We start from the raw sequence: 19847 nt of genomic DNA on the forward strand, positions 1-19847 counted from the left end.
ATAAAACATAAAAATAAAAATAAAAAAAAAGAAGAAGATTTGCTACACGGACAGTGTGCAATTTCATACCTTGAACGAGGGGTATTATGGAAAAACATTAAAAATAGGAGACATGAAACATTTTATAGAGAATATGCTATAATAATTTGAGTCTTATGAAGGGCGCCAGCAAGCAAATCTTTTACCCCAAAAAAGGTAATAATAACGGAGAGATGAGGGTTCTTCACTCCACCAATGAGGGAGGGGTGGGAATCTCCCACACCACCAATGGCAGCACAAAGAGTGATATCATACATATATATATATATACCCACATGTTCAATATGGAAGAAAGAAATTAAAACAATAAAAAAATACATGTGAGACACCGATGGTACAGAGTTCATGACTTTCATGGGAAACTTTTTTCCATAATAAAATGTTCTTTCTCATAAGAATCGTCTGCATGGCAAGTCTTCAGAAATTTTTAAACAAAAACAACTCGCAATCTATCATGTATTTTTTTTAGGAAAAATCTTGTTTTAACCAAAATTGGTTATAAATTGTAACTTTACTCTTTTGCTTCTTGTCTTATTATCAAAAGTTATTTTAGTCAAGAGTGAAAAAAAAATTTCAAAATAAATTAAAAATCACATATCATTATGTTATTTTCAAAAAATGTCATTTCCATGTGGAACGACAAAATTAACCTTACGTTAAATAACTTTTAGGAATAAGACAAAGGGCCAATAAATAAGATTACAACTTCTTACTTCACCTACTTGGTGACAACAAGATACACCCTTTTTTTATAATAAAAGAACAAAAATAATAATCCCTTGATGACTCAGTTTACACCAATTAATAAATAACAAAAATTGCTCAGCATGGTTTATCTTCTTCTCATATACAAAATAATACTTCACCTGTAAACATATTTTAAGAACTAAAATATTTGTTTTTAAATTGCTAGTACACTTTTAACTCACTATCTTAAGTCTCCATCCTCCATTTCTATTCATTTTATTATGGATCATGGCCTCACATAAAAAGTTTAGAGTTGTCAACTACCAAGACAATAGGATCTCAGAGGATTTCAGTGCCATGGACAAGTTGAACACAGATGGATAGTGAAAGAGAAATGCCTGCATAGATGATCCAGACAAAACACAAAATTAATGACATTGTAGCCAAAGAACCCTTTCAAACTTTTTGTTTTATGGACAAGAGCTTATTTTCCTTTAAGTGTTAACTAAGATAGAGTTTATTAACCTATCTCCTGACTGATTAACCAATAATCCCAAAGAGAATGATTTAATGGACACCTAAAATGATGGGATATCTCCACTGCATAACCTCAGAGCATGACTGGTTAAGATTTCAGTGGATCTGATACACACTAATTTTACACACAAAGTTTAATTAATAAAAGATGAAAGACTCATCATAAAGAAATATTTAAAAAATACAATTGATTCTGAAATGTCAAACAGTTTCTTTCAAATTCTCCATCAAATCAAGCAATATATCAGTTACCCAAGGAGCACAGTGAGGGTTATTGTCCATTTCAAAGTACCAATGAGCAACAGAAACAGAAAGCATGAAGTGCCACCACGGAATGGTCTACAGTGGTGACTTTGTTGGTGCAACGGGAAGGTTTCAACTCCCATCGGTGCTACCGTGAAGAATTCCTTCTTCATGGAGTCACCTCGCCAATGAAGAAGGAATTCTTCTCTACTGGTGAAGGAAAGATACCAACATGCCAACCTGGAATTGACATCATTCTTGGCTTTGATGAATGCCTATGATCCAACTTGCAAGGCCACTGAGAATTCCATCATTTAGCTGTTATTGTTATAATCTTCCCCTGCATTAGTACTTCCTCATGGGGCAAGTAATTTTTGGCCTCACAGTTGCTTGTGCTGCCAATCTAAAATTAGTATGGAACATTGATGAGAACGTCCCTTCCAGTTGCAAATGACAATGAGCATAGATGGTTAAGGCACAACCCTATTTCTTGCATGTCCAAGAAATCAAGAAACCACCAGGACAGAAATTCATGTTGTTGATCTTCAATTCAACAATTAGTGGAATATGGCCACCTAAGTATTAGATGGCAGTCATTATGACAAACAGAGGCAGATAACTTCATAAATGATGGTCTTAACTGGGGGAAACTGAATTCTCATTAATGATGATGCTCTACTCTAATATGGAGTGAAGGAGCAGTCTTTGTCACCATCCAGTACCAATTACCCATGAAGCTATTCCCCACATTATTAATGGATTCTAGTATCCTTCTTGTATTGCCTATTTTATAGATGCAGGAAAATTAATAGAAACAAACATGCTAAAAAAGGGTAAAGCATAAGCTTCACACAGGTCAAACAATTAGTAAATTTAAGCGGTAAACAGATTAAGAAGATACAACAATAGTAGAATAGGAATCAGATTCCTCGCAACCGTATATGAGATATTGCATCAAACTCAACCAGACCACTGGACCCTTGGTACCAATCAACTAGACCAATGGATTTGTTGAACAAAATAGTAAGCCATGTATGGGCAGACATTGAACCAAATCATCTGTGAAGCTGGACAGTTAATAACCTCAATGATTTGTCAAAACATTGGCGTTTTAGACAAACCTGGTAAATAAGAGATTTGAGGCCTCAGGTACCTGTGATAACAAGGGACAAGGTATGATCACCAGTGAAAACAGGCAGGTGCAACTTTTGTCATCCCACCTGCATAGCAACACTGCTAGCACAATATGTTATAAGCATTAATTCACACGAGATGTAAACTATTAATTGCCACACAAAAAAATTTGCTTGCCTGAAAGGTCCCACCAACCCAAGCCCTACACAACACAAACCTTAATAATCATGTAAAGTTTAAAGTCCATTGGGTTTAGGTGGCTAAACTTTCCCACTGAAGAATGCTCCACTAATTCAAGAAATATTTTTTACTAAAAAGTTCACCATGTGAGGCTGACATAGAGCCATGCTTTAAGGGCATACCTAAGGATTAGAATGTACATAATGAAGAGAAAAAGAAAAACACTCGCCAAAATTTATTTCTTTTATCTGTTGCCACTTCTTTATTGTTATTTCTCATGAATTCTGCAGTTGAAATCGAAATGCACAGGTCAGAAAATAATAAAAAATAATAATAATGACTAAATACAGGAACAAGCTTTCACTGATAACTGTATTCAAAGGCAAATATGGAATTGCTAGGAATCAACTCCAGAAAGGTGGAGTTCATCAGGAAAAGCAATTGGCTTGTCAATCTTCCTGTTATTTGTTACGTTTTTGCTAGCTGCGTTGGCTTTTACCCATCTTCTATACTCCTTCATTTTCACTAATTTTCTTCATTATCGATCAAAAAGAGAGGGGAGTTAAACCTAAATGTTGGATCTACAGACTAAACAAATACACCTCAACTGTAATTTCTCTGGACCATGATATGTATCTTTTTTATGTTTTAAACTGTCAAAATTGTTGAGAAGAACAGTTAGAGATGTGCTCCTCTTATGGAGCCATCAGTCCTTCAATTGTATAGGAAAGAGATTCTGCCCAGTCTGCTTTGAATAGCAGAGTCTGCAGCGTATGCATCACATCATATTCTGGATCAAGCTTCCGCTGCCAGCCCTACAAATTATAAGACAAACAAAGAGAGAGTTAGAAAGACATCAGAAATTTCAATAAATTTAAACTATTCTCTTCATGTTTTACATTAGTAATAAAGCAGTATATGCTTTATAAAGACAGCAAAACTACTACTTACCAAGGCTTATCCTGATTAATTGGGGTTCGCAGTAGCTTCTTTAAAATACAATATGTTCAGATATTCCCTATATCTATGTTCATTCTTGATAAGTAGTTTCATCGTTATCTCAACAACTAAATAATAACTTCAAAATCCTCAATGTGAAATTTCTCATTTTGCCAGATAAGCTCCTGCCAGTTGGGCAAAATAGGCAGATACTGGAATGGAATTTAATCAAAACCAAAGAAGCCGCTAGCATGTTGTAAAGATGAGTATTGAATCAGTCAGGCAATCCGATCTGTATCAGTATCATACAGGATTGATCCAAACTATCCCACCAAGTGGATCAGTATCATACAGGATTGATCCAAAGTATCCCACCAAGTGGATCAATCACTGGTATTATTAAGCTTTTTCTTATGGGACATGCCTACCCTTTGGATTACCCAATCACAAACATCCACTCAGTATCAATCAGGAACAATCTGACCTCCAAGGCTCCGACCCCAACCCTAATATCTTTACCACAAGTAAAGTCATCCGGAACTGGACCTAAAAGAGTCAAATAAAGCTTTTCATGGCTCCATTTGAGATGAATTGAATCTTGGCACTTGAAATGCATTTAGTTTCACAAAAGAGAGACCAACCTCGTCCAACATAGCACTAACAATAAATATACCCCAGTTTTGTTAACAATGACCTGGCTTAGCTAGGGTATGTATACTTTGCAATGTTATGTGCACACCATGTCCCGCTTCTTTTTTGCATGTGCCCACTAAAATTTTGTAATTTTATTTTAAAGAAAAAGAAGAATATGTTGAGAGTTTTTCCAGTCTAATAGGAAAAGAATACAGCATTAGGGCTACATACTTACTGCTCAATAGGTTAGTAGCAAATCTTACCCAAAAGGATAAATTAAACCTAAACCCAAAACTAAGGATTGTCCCCACTCTGAACTGTAGGAACCATCGGAGTTGAAAACTACATGAGAAAGAGAGAGATTGCCAGTTGCCACGAGAGCAGTAGGAGAAACCGCTGCCATTGTCATCGTAGCTTGATTGGAAGGAGAGATCGACGCTGTCGCTGCAATTATTAGAGGCATGGCACTGTTGCCGGAGATGCAGGGAGCCAAGGAAGTCATTGCTTGAACAATATTTTCAGCCAGAGGGAGGACAATGGAAGGAATAAAAGAAAGATCAAAGGAAGAGAATGATGAAACGCCTTGATTGAAAGTTAACTGAAGAAGTAAGGGTATTAGATATCTTGAGATTTTGTGAAATTAATATCCTCATAACAATAAATTTTTCCTCCTGATTATTAATAAATGGTCCAAGAATGAAAAAATCATGTGTCGCAATTAGGCCGTTGGTAAGTTGGAGGGAAGTTGGGTTTTGTCGTATTCCTCCAAACTAGTGTTTGGATTGGTAAATGTCTGAATCAGGCCACAAGCTCCTAGAAATAATAATCCTGACTATCACAACAATTCCACAGGCATGCCTATACACTATCAAGAGAGTACCTCAAGAACCAAAGTGGTCACCATCACAGTGCAAACATTGCCATCGATGTTAACTTTATGACGCCGAACTTGCTCAAGCAATTGCCGCATGCAGTCAGCAGGATGGACAAGATCACCTTCTGGGGTACCCCAGAAATCAAATGACGTTTTCACTTCCTGTAAAACAGCACAATATTTGAAAATAAATACACATATAGCTAGGGGCAACTATGTTTGTAAATTTGTATTACACCATCCAATAACCAGATTGAATGGAATGCAACAGCAGTTTTGTAGCTGACCCCAAATTGTGGGGATAGTGCTTCACCTCAGATGTAAAACCAATGGAACAAGACAAATATGTATGAACATACAAGTTAGTGTACTATTGAATTGAGGATACTCTACATCTGCATGCAAGACCACAGTCCAACCTTACAAGGGGTCTGTCTTAATAATCTAGTTGTAACTTCCAAATTTGCACCCAAAAGATATATTTCAAAACGACTGGGATTTGACATAATATAAGACTTCACAGCAGCCACGGAGTAAGTTAAATATATCGTGCTCTACTTTCCAGATCCAGTGCCCCAAAGAAGTATTGCAAGAAGATTGGGATTTGATATCATGTAAAGGGCTAATAAATCAAACCCAAAACAATTATTAAACTTCAACTCATGCAAAGGTTCAAAAGAAACTAAATAATGATGAACAATTAAATAACCCTGCCTATAGTGAATTAACAACGCATTGATCACATGCCAGGGAAGGTCATATTCAAAACTTAAAAGAAATTGATGCGGGTAGTATAAAGGGTTGACTAGACTTCTAATTGGTCTTTGGACAAATAACAATGTTGTGTGTTTGAAGAGACTATGTAAAGTCTCGGTATTAGCACTAGCTAGCGCTAATACCGAGATGACTTAGGGGTATTTTAGGTAATATGTTTTGTTTTCTCTTTTCTTATTTTCCGGTTATGTCCCTTGGTTCCTCTAAGTGATTATATATTGAATGGAGTGGGAGCTCTAACACTGAGTTGAGACTCCCAAGGTTATACAGACCTGTCGTCTCTCATTGCTCGCTCCCTCTTCTCTTTCTTCTCTTTTTCTCTGCTCTTTTTCTCTTCTTTTTTTCTCTTCTCTTATTATTTACATTGTGAAACACTTTGCTGAAGCATATGGTGAAAGAAACATCTTTATTCTATCGAGAATTTAACACCTGAAACGACAAATGTTAAGTAATCATATATACCTCAATGAAGGCTTGTGGATTTGGGCAATTCTGTTGTTTTGACAATCTCAGTGTACTTTCTGCAGCAGTGCGGCCATCTCGAAGAGCAACAGCTTTAAAGAACTCCAGTAAATTCACTCGATCACTCTTAGAAAGTTCAGCAGTCATGCCCACATCAAGAAAAACGACGTGAGGCCTGGATTTGAATAGCCGTTTACGTGAAGATTTGCTCTGAGCTACTCGAACAAGGATATTTCCAGGATGCATGTCCGCATGGATAAAATTGTCCACCTGAAAAATATATCTTAGAATCATGTAAACACAATGCAATAGCTTGAATTATGTTCTCAATTTCTAGGAAGCAATTGGAGAATCATAAAGGAATCTAGAGCTATTAAGTAAGATCAAGTGCCTCTACTCCCTCCTTTTGGCTTGAGGGGAGTTGTATAAGAGAGAATAGAGAACAGAAAAAGAAGTTAGAAGTCAGCCCATCCAGGAATATCTCATTCTAATGGATGACTTATATCAGCTAGCTCCTTAGCAGATGAGTGAGCAAAGGCAGGGACACATAGATCATAAATGTATATAGGGCCATAACTTATCACTCTCTTGATGTTGTACTATTTCCAACTAAGCTGTTTTAGGTATCGGAGGAGTCATTATTTATCCTTGAGAAAGAACCTTTGATGTCTCTTTCCAAACATCTCAGTTTTATATAAAATCTTAAGGCATGGGCATTCAAGTAGCCAAGGAAAACGGCAAGATTAGCCTTCCAAAAGCCAAACTTTTAGGTTGGCTCTAAAGGTAAGTTTCCATACTACCGTGCATAGTTGTCAAGGCGACGCCTAGGCGTCCAGGCACTTTGGTCGACTTGGGCGCCTTGGTCGCCTACTTGGTGTCGCCTTGTTTTTTTACCCTTTCAAACGCCTTGGGTCGCCTAACCGTCGTGACAACTAAGCTACCGCGTCAGCAATGAGTTCATAGCACCTATTAATAGGCATCCATTTTTTATCCACCGATTCATAGTAAAGGGATAGTCCAGAATAATGGAATGTCTTCACATCACAAATCCTCCCAAAATCTAACCATAATGCCATAGCTAGAGTTATGCCCTTCGAAGTAACGGAGATTTTTCTGCAATGGATGAAGAATCCTTTTAATGAGGGAGGCTGCTTTGGAAGATTACCCTTTTTGCATGTAGATAAGGTGAAATGGGAGAATTTTGAAAAAATGAACAAAAGTTCTAAACATGGTCACAGCTTTGTTTGGTATATCATGAAAGACTGGGCATCATTAAAGAGTGCATTCACTGAAATCCTGACCCCAAGCTGCACATGTTTCTCAGCCCTTATGTCAGCCTAATATTAAGAGAGCCCTAACCTTCATTTACTTTTTTTAAGCCTTTGTTATGAGATGAATAAGCAGCTTATATGCTGCAAAGTGCAGTTATCGCACATATGATGCACAGGTGCACAGATTACATCACCGTCTAGAATCTCTGTATATATTTCCCATGTTTTAATAGACATCTTTATTTGGTCCTCTACCAAGGAAAAAAATGCCTTAGCTAGAGTCCAAAAGTCACGGCTAAAGTAAACCGCTTTACTAAATGAACTAAAATTTTCTACTCCTGTATTTACTCTCGATGATCCTATTAGGAACTATCACGGCCATCACCATAACTTCAAAGCAACTTGCCTCCCAAGCCAAACCCATCCCTGTATGATCAAGACACTACCTTCTAACATACCAAATAAAACTTCTTGGTGTCATGCTTTTCAACAGAATTAAAATCTCCTTACAAATGTTGACAAGCCTTCATATGATAGAAACTGGACGAAAATAGTCAGAGAGAAATTACATGGAAAGAGTAGAAGAGTGCTCTGAATCAAAGTAAAATTTCCTATATTGGATGGATAGCCTCTTTTCCAAAACGAAAGATCCTCACAAAACAATTCCACAGGACCACAACCAGATCCAACATAGATAGCAAGCACTGACAGGTAAAACAAGATAAGTGGCAAGGAACTTACCTAATAGATATCCCCATCAAGACTAATACAAACATAGTTATCGTGGCATCTACGGAACCCAAGGCGTTGCAGGAGGCCTGGATGCAAGACAACACCAACAAGGCGACCAAAGCGCCTATACGCTTAAGCGTTGCCTAGGTGACGCCTTGACAACTATACAAAGACTAAATACAACCCTAGACTTTGATTTGGGAGTAGTTTGGCAATGTGAGAAAGATGCTTTTGTAAGGATGGGTTTCATGTTATGTACTATTAATAGTGGGGTTTGTATTGCCACCTTTTGGAGGGCTTTGCATCTTTTTTTTCTCTGTATGTATGAAGTGTTACTTGTGGGAGGGGGGACAAATGGAACCTCAAAATAAACAAGGGTGCAAAGAGAAAGGCAACTTCATTCTTAATAAAAGTTCTATGCTTTCAAATAATCAACACATTGCAAACAGACATGTTGGGAGCTTCGAATAAGAACTAGATCTACAAAATTACAGAAAAACTCGTCACTAAAAATGATGAAGCTATTGCTTTTATGGCAAAATGAAGATGGACTTAGAGCTGAGGGATTCTAATTAGTTTCTGTTGGATCCATGTTGCCTTTAAGTGCAACATGTGGTGCTCTTCTAGAGCATAGTGCTAGTTCCACCTTCTTGTTATATTTTATTTTTTAAGAAAAAACCGTTAAATCTTCAGGAAGGGTGAGGGGAAGACAACAGCCTAGAGCGACTAAATCATAATTCATATTGTAGTAGGCAAGGACTCAGCACTGCAGGGTTTTGAAGAAATACACTGCTTTTTTTGGGAGGGCTGGGTGGGGGGTCATGTGTGTACATGCCCTCACACAGATGGGTTTAAGTTTGTCTAGTAGGATTGACTTGCATCTTTTGAATATGTGCATATGGTTCACATACCAATTGTACAATTTTAACATCCTGAATAAAATATGTAAATTGTACACTAAAAAAAAAACCGCAGAACTTTTTTTGAATTTATTTGCTGATGACACTCTAGGCATTGTTGTATTGAGAGATCCAATACTACTCTGGGTGGATATTAACCAAATGGGTCCAAAATCTAGACATGGCACCTTATAGAGATGGAAAAAGATCCACACGTAGCCCAGAGCACAATCTAGATAAGCATCAACAACTAGACTAGAGGCAAATCATTAACTTCAAATGATAGAATACAATGATGTTAATATATGTCACTATCAACAGAAAATAAGGAACACTAAATATATATAATTGTCGGCTTCAAGAACCACAGAGAGAGAGAAACTAGCGAAGCAAAACATGATGAAAACCGTACCAGGAGCATCTTCAGAAGTGCATGTGTCCCAATGTGAGCAAGTGCTCTTTTAACTCGTTCATTTCCTTCCGGCTCATCAACATAGTGGGAAACACATTCTCCTTGCTCATAAGTCTCCACCAAGACAGCAGGATGCACTAGTGGATACAAAGGCTTTGGGAAGGATACGTCCTTCCATCTTCGAAAATTATAAATAAAACGACTCAAATGGGCAGCTTCTCTTGCAAGATCAACTTGAGACATCATAAAGACAGCAAACTGTTGTACACTTTCATCCAGCCTCAACCACTTCAATGTAGGTATGAACTTCGAAATTTTGGCAAAGAAATTTATGATCATGAAATCCCTCCTGATTGCATCAGCAACCCCAGGATGTCTAACTTTCACAGCAACTACAGAGGGCTTGATCTGTTGACCACGGTGTCGAAATCTCAATGAAGCTCTATGCACTTGGGCAACACTTCCAGATGCTACAGGTTCCTCTTCAAAATCTTCAAAAATATCTAGAAGCTTGCGACCAAATGCTTTTTCAATAGATCTTTTTGTATAGGCAAAACTATGTGCTGGAGCTTGGGTGTGAAGCTTTGAAAGCTCAGTACAAAGATCTACAGGGAACAGATCAGGCCGTGTAGCAGCCCATTGTCCCCATTTTATGAAAGCTGGACCAGCTTTTTCAAGTGTAATACGGACAGTACGAAGCCACGCTATCCTGAATTCAACACCAAAAGAATCCGAAAATGGTGCCATTGCTACACTAGGGGAGAACAAAATTGCCAAAAAGATGGACCTCAGAAATAAAATAAAATACTCCAAAATTAGGAAGAAAAAAGATCCCAGAAATACATGCCCATCCTGTGCATGCATGTACAAAGTATTCCTTGTTGGAAAGTATTCCATATCTGCCCAAGCTTTCTGTGTCCATGCTACCTCTCCAAGAGCAAAGGCCAAAACACTAGGAGCTATTAGATGTGATCTGGTCAGCGCCAAGCTCACAGCACAGGCAATTCTACTTATTGGTGGAAATGCTGGACTTCTATAAGAACATATTTGTGAAAGCCTTCTCCAAGCAATATGAGCATGTTGTGTCAAAGAATTACTTGTTGGGATGACAGAGAAGTTCTTGGAACAACTACTCTTGTATAAACTATCTTTTGCTTTGTATAACGCAAATGAAGCATTCCCTCTACTTGAAAATTTGTACTGTGAATATAATCTGCATAGGGATGAAGGTAGACTGGCGATAACAATTGACTCATGTTTCTTTACTGTTGGATAGCTAGCTTTCTGATTTCCAAGAAGGAAGTGTGAAACTTTCCTAATGTTTCCAAATGCCAGAAACCTGCATTTTGGAGCAAATGATTAATCTTCTAGGCTGCAGACATGTAGAAAATTTGAAAGCACAAAAGGCTGATCCAGAACTTCATGAGATCTACAAACAAGCCAATTTTCAAGGCAATCAAATATATCCAAGCATCTCTACATATTCTAATCATTTGACAAATAAACTCCATTATCTTTCTACTAATCGTATGAGTCAGTTGTTGACAGAGGAACCAAGGAGAAATACTATTATCATCTAATGTATAAAAATGTATCAAGAACTCTGATGCATCTACTAAGCTAAGGAAAACCATTTTACAGAAGAGACATTATCAATGAAGTGATGAACAGAGTAAAACATTGTAGTTCTGATCTAATAATATGAAATGGATAAGAAATTAAATAAAATACTAAAACAAGAAAAAGGAGATGATATTGTCATTCCAATCTAACCTTTTTTCATGTGTGCAGTACAGAATTCATTTCAACATTAAAGATACCCCACTTAAAAGTTCTTCTGCATAAGTCTACAATACATAAGAATGGCAAAAGAGTTGCAGAATGGCCGTTGTGCGGGTCCCATGCAACAGGCAGATCTTATGAGTTATGACCATATCCTAGGACATAATATGGAATGTTAACGTTAAGAGAAAGAAAACTCAGTCTTCCCAATTCCCTTGATCACTCCCCCTGCAACTTCCATCACTGGGGAATCCCTCTCTGCAACTTGGATCCCCCACTGACATCCTTTAGTGCAACCAACTCACCACTCACCAGTGTTTTTCTCTTTCATTTTGTTGTCCAGTGATTCCAGCAGCTAATTTCTTTGCAACTTCAAACACTTTAATCTCCCCCATGAACAGTCTCAAGTGTTTCGATGTGTTGTCCAGCGATTTCTTTCTCCGGTGATCTTGCTCGTGGTTCCCTTATTAGGTTATGTTTTCTGGCAATTTCCTCCATCAGCAACCAGATTCACAAAAGGGTTTTTTCACAATTAACAATTGCTTTTAGTAATATAGAGTTTAAGGTTCATAGGTTGAGATTTCACAGTCGATGGTTTTAGGTTTCATAGATTATAAGTATAAGGTTCATTAGTTCATGGTTTAAGATTACATAGATTAAAGCTTATCAGTTCATGACATAAGATTCATAGATTAAGCTGATGGTTTCCAAAGATTCTCTTTATCTAACAGCAACTTCTCCACTCTGTGTTTTCTGGCAATAGATAAGCATGAGACACAGTAGACGTATAACTGGTAAAATCAATGGCTGAGATCTGACTACAACGATAGTGGAAACATCTGCGTGTAGCGAGAGAGAAACACACATAGCTCTGCTACTCTCTCTATGATAATATGGGGCAAAGGCTTAGTTTAGAATCAGAGTTGAGAGAATGATGTGACGTGTCATTAATGACAGAGGTCCTCTTTATTTATAATGTAGTTACAACCCTAAAGGGGTTAAAAGGTAAAAATGGAAAATAAAGTAATGCCCTAATGTAACCTAATGTAAGGTGCAAAAATTCTAATCCCACGGTTCTCAACACTCCCCCTCAAGTGGGTGCAAATATACCATACATGCTCAACTTGGAGACCAGTGGATGAAACAACTTACAATTCAAACCCTTTGTAAATACATAAGCAAGTTGATTAACAAAACTAACAAAAAGGATATACATAATTCCTTGCTCAAGCTTCTCTTTGATGAAGTGTTTGTCGATCTCAGTATGTTTTGTCCTGTCATGCTGAACTGGATTATGAGCAATATTGAAGGCAGCTTTGTTGTCACAGTAGAGGCGCATAGGATCTTCAGAAGTAACTCCCAGATCACTCAGTAATCCCTTAAGCCACATGAGTTCACAAATTCCTTGGGCCATGGCACGATACTCTGCTTTAGCGCTAGACCGTGATACAACTGATTGTTTCTTGCTTCGTCATGTGACAAGGTTACCCCCAAAGAAGGAACAATAACAAGAAGTAGATCTTTGATCATCAACAGACCCAACCCAATCGGCATCAGTAAACGCTTTAAGCCTTAGTTTGCATTGTTAGAGAAGAGAATACCTTTCCCAGGGGCAGACTTTAAATATCTCAATATACGGTGCACAGCATCAAGATGAGATGTCCTGGGATCATGGAGAAACCGACTAACAATGCCCACAGCATAGGCAATGTCAGGTCTAGTATGAGACAAGTAAATTAGCTTACCAACGAATCTCTGGTACTGCTCTCCGTCAACCGGATCACCCACGGCACTACACAACTAACGATTAACCTCAATAGGAGAGTCTGCAGGCTTACATCCAAGTATTCATGTTTCACCGAGAAGGTCCCAGACGTACTTTCGTTGGGAAATAAAAATACCCTTGTTTCATCTTGCAACTTCAATCCCAAGAAAGTACCGGAGAGGCCCTAGATCCTTTGTTTCAAACTCATTCACTAACAAAGATTTCAGATGGGACATTCTGGCATCGTTATTCCTAGTGATCACTATATCATCTATAGCCCTAATGTAACCTAATGTAAGGTGCTAATATTCTAATCCCACAGTTCTCAACAGGTTTCCATAACGGCCCAAATATCTGCCAATGTGGAAGATCTGTTGACAACCAAATTAAAGGAGCCTCCTTGTCATCGTCCATCAGTCTGAAATACTAAGCTTTGAAAACTAGTTGAAAACTGAACTTAGCAATTTCAGTTCAACTGTCGAAACAAGGGTAAAAGCTCACTAAATGGTGAGCTATATGGTTAAGAAGTGAACCCAAGATTAGACTTGTGCCTAATCCATGGTTGTACTACCCATCCAACGGTCGATTTTCCAAGACCACTTCTCTTTGCTTGGCTCAAAATGGCAGACGGTTAAGAATAAGATTAGCTTATTTTGACTAGACTTTGTAAAAGATTTTCCCCCTCAGAGTAGTAGCTAAGAACATAAAAGAAAAACAAATTTTGGACATTCACAACTGCACACAATTTATTTTTCGTCCAAACTGTGACTTAAAATAACAAAACTGAGGATTCATAATCTCTTGGGTTGAGGGAGAGGAACGGGAAAAAATCATATAAACAAGACTAAGGAACTAGAAGAAATGAAAACAAGCTTTTACAGCAACAGCTGTATACCTTAACATGGTGTCTGCTCTCAACCTGTGCAGTTCTGGCTAAAGTATGAAGAAGCAGAGCACTTCCTGCTGGCATTTTCTATCCTTCATGCCAAAACTAAGACTTGCAGCAAGGAAAAAGATATAGGGAACGTTGATGCTTTTAGTAAGAACTGACAACATCAGAAATAAGCCAAAAGATTGAACTTGGTTCGCAAAAAGGAACTTGCAATTGAAGTTTTCATGACACGATAAATCCGAGTAATGTACACTACTCCTGCTTGAAGAAGTTCTTACAGCAGTTGAAATACCACCTGTAAAAGCATAACACCTAAAATAAGAGAAAATTAGAATAATCATGCTATAACATACAATTCAGAGTGCATGAAGTAAGAGTTGTAGAGCAATATAATGAATAGAAGTTTTGAAGTAAATCTAAAACCAGAGAGTAAGTTTGAACCCTATTATTTATTCCTTTATCTGAGAAAATAACAAATAAAAAATTTGCCAATGCCACTGAGCATGTAAAAGAATAATAATACTACTACATTCAAGAAAAGCTATATTCAAGAGACCATACAGAAGATGTAGAAGTAAATGCAAGCTGTCACACATCAGCTCAAAAATAAGCAACTATGAGGTCAAAGCTCTTTGTTTTTTAAATCCCAGCCAAAATATTATTGAACTCAAAAAGCATTGCAGAGCACTAGCAGAAGGAACAGAGAGAGAGAGAGAGACAAGCCACCTCAAATCTCCAGCCACCAAAAATAAAAATCTCAAAGAATATTACACACCCAAACAGCAAAAGAAAAGCCCCAAAAAAATTTCCAACAAACTTCAAATAAAACTCGACTCGGAGACGGCCACAAACCCAAACCCAGACTCATATGAACCTGTTGACCGGAAGAAGCAAAGGATCATAATTAAGTTGGTTCACAATCACAATTTGCCAGTAACAGAAAACCCATTTCAAAGAGATCAGAAGATCAAAACAAGATGGATAAGCCCAAAGTCTGAAATGGGACCCCCTGTCACATGGGCTGCACTCTTTTTAGTCTGTGGCTCTGTTTGGACCCACTACTCTGCAGCACAACCCCTATGGAGGATGGTTGATGGCCCAAAGCTAGACCTTCTCCAGCTTAAAAATGCATGATTGGCTAAGCTCCTGTCTCTCAGATTATCAGACTTTGACGCCATTCTAGAATCCTACTTCTGAGGTTGGAGAAGCAGAATCTGAGGATCCTGCTTAAGGGTACAAAAAGCTTCCCACCAGATTCTTGGACATTATACCTTAGATGGAGCTAGAAGCCAAAGATACCCTCACCCCAAACCATGTTCCTGGATTATTAGTGCTTCCGCTTGTGCTACTAGAATCCAGGATCGAGAAGCCACCAGCCACCCAAGTATATCATTTCTTTCCCCCGACCCAGTCCAACTTCTGCTTCTAGGTTGCCTAGAACCTAGAAGCAGGACTGGATCGAAATATGCTCTTCGCATGTCTCTAACATGGTTATCACCAAATGCATGTGTAGACATACATGCACTAAGCAGATGTTAAATGCAACCTTGTTACAAATACCTACACATAAAATCTCTTAAATTACTTACAGAATCACGCATATGTCCTCACTCCTCAGTCTTCACCTTTAACAGAGAAGATTTGGGCCTTTAAGTCTTTATCAGCAGTTCAAAACAATTAAAGATTGCTACAAGGTAGATAGTGAAGCCTTGCAAGGAAGTGGGCCATATAAAGGAAACAAATCTTGGTTTTGGTTGAATTAATATAAGTTTCATGAGTCATGACTTTGGTCAGTTTCAACCCAGAATGGGGGGGAGACAATAACAACAATTTTAACCCCTATAAAAACCAAAGTATTTAATTTCAAACAAAACTTCTGAACACTTTGACTCCATGGGTTTGACAGGTACACTGATATAAGTTGAAGATGAAACCCAATTGAAGATGAAACCCAAAAGGGGTTCATGACGCAGGCTTAGGGCCTGTATTATCCCATTGAAGTATTTCTGAGACAATATTTTTTTGTTTCTATTGCATAGAAGTATTTCTGCAAGTTAGAAATGTGTTTGGGAACATGGAAACACTGCTCATTACATCTCCTCCTCTTCTCTCTCCCATTTCACTAACACTTAATTAACAGACTACAGAGACAGAACAACTTAAACTCTCTTACAAAATTTCCTCTCCTCCCATTAGAGGACAGTAGTCCAATTCATAACGAAGACTCACTCTCATCGATAAAGTCTCAAACAACCGAGCAAAGACAAAGCAATCACTTGCCAGATAAACCCAGGCTCAGAAGCATCAACACAAGCCAAAACTCATCCATACTCTTTTATAATCCAGCCCGCAACACCCAGCCACAAACCCTTCAATTCCATCTCCATCTCTCTTGGAATTGTTGTGTGAAGCTTTAAATTTTCAAGGCCCATAATCGAATGGTTTTCCTTTACTTGTATAGCTATATGTGAAGGAAAGAGAGAAATAGGGAGTGGTACAAAACTGTTTGATGGGTTTCGTAGCAGAGCAACATGGAACAAGATCAATGATGGCTCATGACGGAGTTGGAGTAGATGTTCTAACCCCGAAACAAGAAAATACGGTCTAATCGGATGCCCACCTTTGTCACCATCATCATTATTGCCAAGCTTGCCTTCTTGGGTCGCCTCGACATGGCTGACAAAGCTGACCTGGTCCACACTTGGACCAGCTCCTTTTATTCCTCTGATTCCACTGTGTCGTTGACCGCTTCTTATTTGTCTGCAAGTTCGAAATGCCTGAGGTAACATGGAGGAGACTTTGCAGCCAACGATCACTGATCAGGACTTTCTGTTCAAACATTGTTCTTAAGGAACAAAAAAAAATACAGAAATACTCCAGAAGAATGTTACCAAACAGGCCCTCAAATGTTGTGGAAAGAGTTGAACTAGCATCAAAATTAATACATAGATAAAATAAACCTAACCCAACAAAGCCAAAATGGCTTTCGCAGAAAAAGTAGTAGTTAATCACGGATTGATTTATTATACCCTACTACATTCCCATCTCTGATCAAAATTTGAAACTTCAATGGAATTGTATGTGAGAAATTAGTCAACTGCAGCAGTTTATGAGCGTACTTGACAAATTATCTAAACTTTAATGAAGTATGTACAAAGAGTTTCAGCAATTATGATTCCTTTACTGATATACTCCATTCTAATCAGAAATTCTAGATGATTAAATCTTTTTAATCAGAATTTGCATGGATATATCACGAAAGCAAGCACTCATCTTCGCATACATGCTTTTACGTTTGCAGAGCATAATCACTAAATTTTGTTAAATAATAAATCCTTGTGAAAGGCTGAAAGTTACCTTACAGCTTCTATTTCATTCCTTACCTAATTAGTTCATAGGTACTAGGAGATTTTTCCATTGATGAGAAGGATCATGAACAGTTTCCAACACCAGGGAACCCCTCCCCCCCCCCCCCCCCCCCAATACCCACGACCACCACCACCACCAAAAGAGTAATTAATTTTAATCCAAAAAACATACGAAGTTACGAACCTGTTGGAAAGTACGATAGAAAAGTGGATCAATTCAAGCCGTTTGCATCCAGAACCATAGCCAATCAAAAGGAGAAACAAATAAATAAATCCACATAAAGATAAGAAATTAAGCTCAACTCGAACCTTATTCGCCACTCCTTTTTATCTGGCAGTGCCGAACTCTTTCCCAAGCTAGCTTGATTCGAAACACAATGGAAAGAAGCTGGGTGTGCCGAGGTAGAGAAAGCCTGGATCAAGGTCAAATATATTTGAATAGAATCTGATATTCTAATCTTTTCCTCGCCTCTAACGAATTGACGGTGGAGAAACCCCAAGGAAGAGGAAGGCTGCAGAGAGACACGGAGAAAGCGAAGAATACTGTTTACCTGTTTAGTTTTAAGCCCTTGCAACTGTTAATAAAATGATCGAATTCGAATTAGAGTATAAAAAACGGAGCGGGTCAAACCCGAACCCAAAAAGTAATGGCTTTCTAACCTTTCTTTCTATTTTTCGTTGCGAAGGTTTTATCGAAGATGACAGAGCTAGAGATTGGAATTTGGCCAGATCGTCGCTCTCTAGTGGATTGGCGATTGGGTGCGACAAGTACACGCAACAAAGAGACATACTGGTCTCCAGGAATTATTCATGGGGAGTGAGTGACCAATGTTGTGTTTGTTGAATGTTGACTATGTTATGGATTGTGAGCAGGTGGCTGAGGAATTGGGGTTGCAGTTTTGAATTCAAGGGAGGTTTCATGGGCCTTTTGCTACAACTTCTTGTGGAGTAGAGAGCTTATCCCTGTAAATGAAGACATGTCGAGCCTTCCCACTAGAGGCTTAAATTTTGTTTGATTTGCTATTTATAGTATGGAATATTTGCATGCATGGGATTCAAAGAGGGGATATTTGATTGAATTAGTGGTCCTGTTTGTTTGATGGGGAGGATGGGGTGGGAATGTTGTGGGACTGAGTCTAACAATGCAGTGGGTTGGGGATCAAAGTACATGGGATTTTTACTTTTTTCATGATCGGTAACCAAAGTCATTTGTTTTTTGTGGAACTTTGGATAGCATAGCGGTAGGATTTTCAAATGCCACATCAACAAACAAAAGCATTTAATGTTGTTTCCTGAGCTTTTGTAAGTTCACCACCTTAGGTTAAACAAACAAGGTTGGGGTGGGAATTTGAAGTTCCCACCCAATTTTCCCATCCCACCTAAGTCCCCATCTAACAAATGGGGCATTATTACACTATGAAATTTCACTTGTGGATATTTTATTAAAGTTTAAACCAAACCATGCCCTTTCTATTAAGATTGAAATAGATACATAATCTGTCTACGTGGTGGAATATATGTCATACGATAATTGAATACATAATAGACCCATGTGACCACGGTAATCAATATGGTATCAGCCGATCCGGATCAGTTGATAACGTAACTGCATAACAATTCGTGATAAAATTGTTTAAAATTTTACTATTTTTAAGAAAAATGGGGGCAAAACCATCCGATCCAGCCGATCTGTATCATTATTAGGATCAAAATCGACGGAGATCGATATCGCTGTTTTAAACCATGCTTGTGACAATAACAATTCACCTTTTTTCATCTTTTAAATAAAAATGTAGGACCGAGTTTCCCTTCACCGGTGGCAAAGGAAGAATTCCTTCACCATTGGCATCGGTGTCGTGAGATGGCCACAGGGGAGGGTAGTTTTGATTCTTCGATAGGGGTGGGAGTATAATGATAATCCAAGAGTCCAATCATGAGATCACTTCACCCCATGGTGAATGAATTATTTCTATCTTTATGTATATAAGGAAAAAAATTCGCCTAAAATATATTTTACATATGATCTCAGAGTACCACGATAAATAGGAGAGTCGAACTTGTAACCTTATGTGACCCTACTATCTAGTGGCAAGGGAACCACCAATTACGCTACTAGTTGACTTATCACGTGGAATATAAGGTTGACAAAGCAAAGCTAAGGCACAAGTTCGTAGCTTTCAGTGGACTTATACCTAAAGGCCTCTCGATTTGGGATTGGAATTGG

At 38.1% G+C, this 19847-nt stretch overlaps 1 protein-coding gene across 2 annotated transcripts; it reads right to left on the reverse strand.

The window, feature by feature from the left end:
- Positions 1–3024: 3024 nt before the first annotated feature.
- Positions 3025–18145, reverse strand: LOC122671974 (uncharacterized aarF domain-containing protein kinase 2-like). Of its 2 annotated transcripts, XM_043869471.1 has the most exons (7): positions 17933–18142; positions 14415–14567; positions 14259–14341; positions 9817–11155; positions 6503–6772; positions 5273–5428; positions 3025–3635 (listed from the first exon to the last, which is right to left on the reverse strand). In XM_043869471.1, the coding sequence occupies exons 3-7, from the start codon at positions 14264–14266 to the stop codon at positions 3516–3518; spliced, it is 1893 nt and encodes a 630-aa protein (XP_043725406.1). In that variant the 5' UTR covers positions 14267–14341; positions 14415–14567; positions 17933–18142; the 3' UTR covers positions 3025–3515. The 2 variants fall into 2 exon arrangements, with proteins under 2 accessions (XP_043725406.1, XP_043725407.1); XM_043869472.1 differs by lacking the exon at positions 3025–3635 and adding an exon at positions 4442–4542 and having other exon boundaries at positions 14259–14567; positions 17933–18145.
- Between the last annotated feature and the right edge of the window lie 1702 nt (positions 18146–19847).

Source organism: Telopea speciosissima, chromosome 8 (assembly GCF_018873765.1).
Source record: "Telopea speciosissima isolate NSW1024214 ecotype Mountain lineage chromosome 8, Tspe_v1, whole genome shotgun sequence".
Taxonomy (NCBI): Eukaryota; Viridiplantae; Streptophyta; class Magnoliopsida; order Proteales; family Proteaceae; genus Telopea; species Telopea speciosissima.

Coding starts and splice junctions, on each gene's coding strand:
- LOC122671974 (XM_043869471.1), bottom strand. Junction 6,773..9,816: donor CACTTCTGAAGATGCTCCTG/GTACGGTTTTCA, acceptor TATATTTTTCAG/GTGGACAATTTTATCCATGC. Junction 5,429..6,502: donor ATCCACAAGCCTTCATTGAG/GTATATATGATT, acceptor GCTGTTTTACAG/GAAGTGAAAACGTCATTTGA.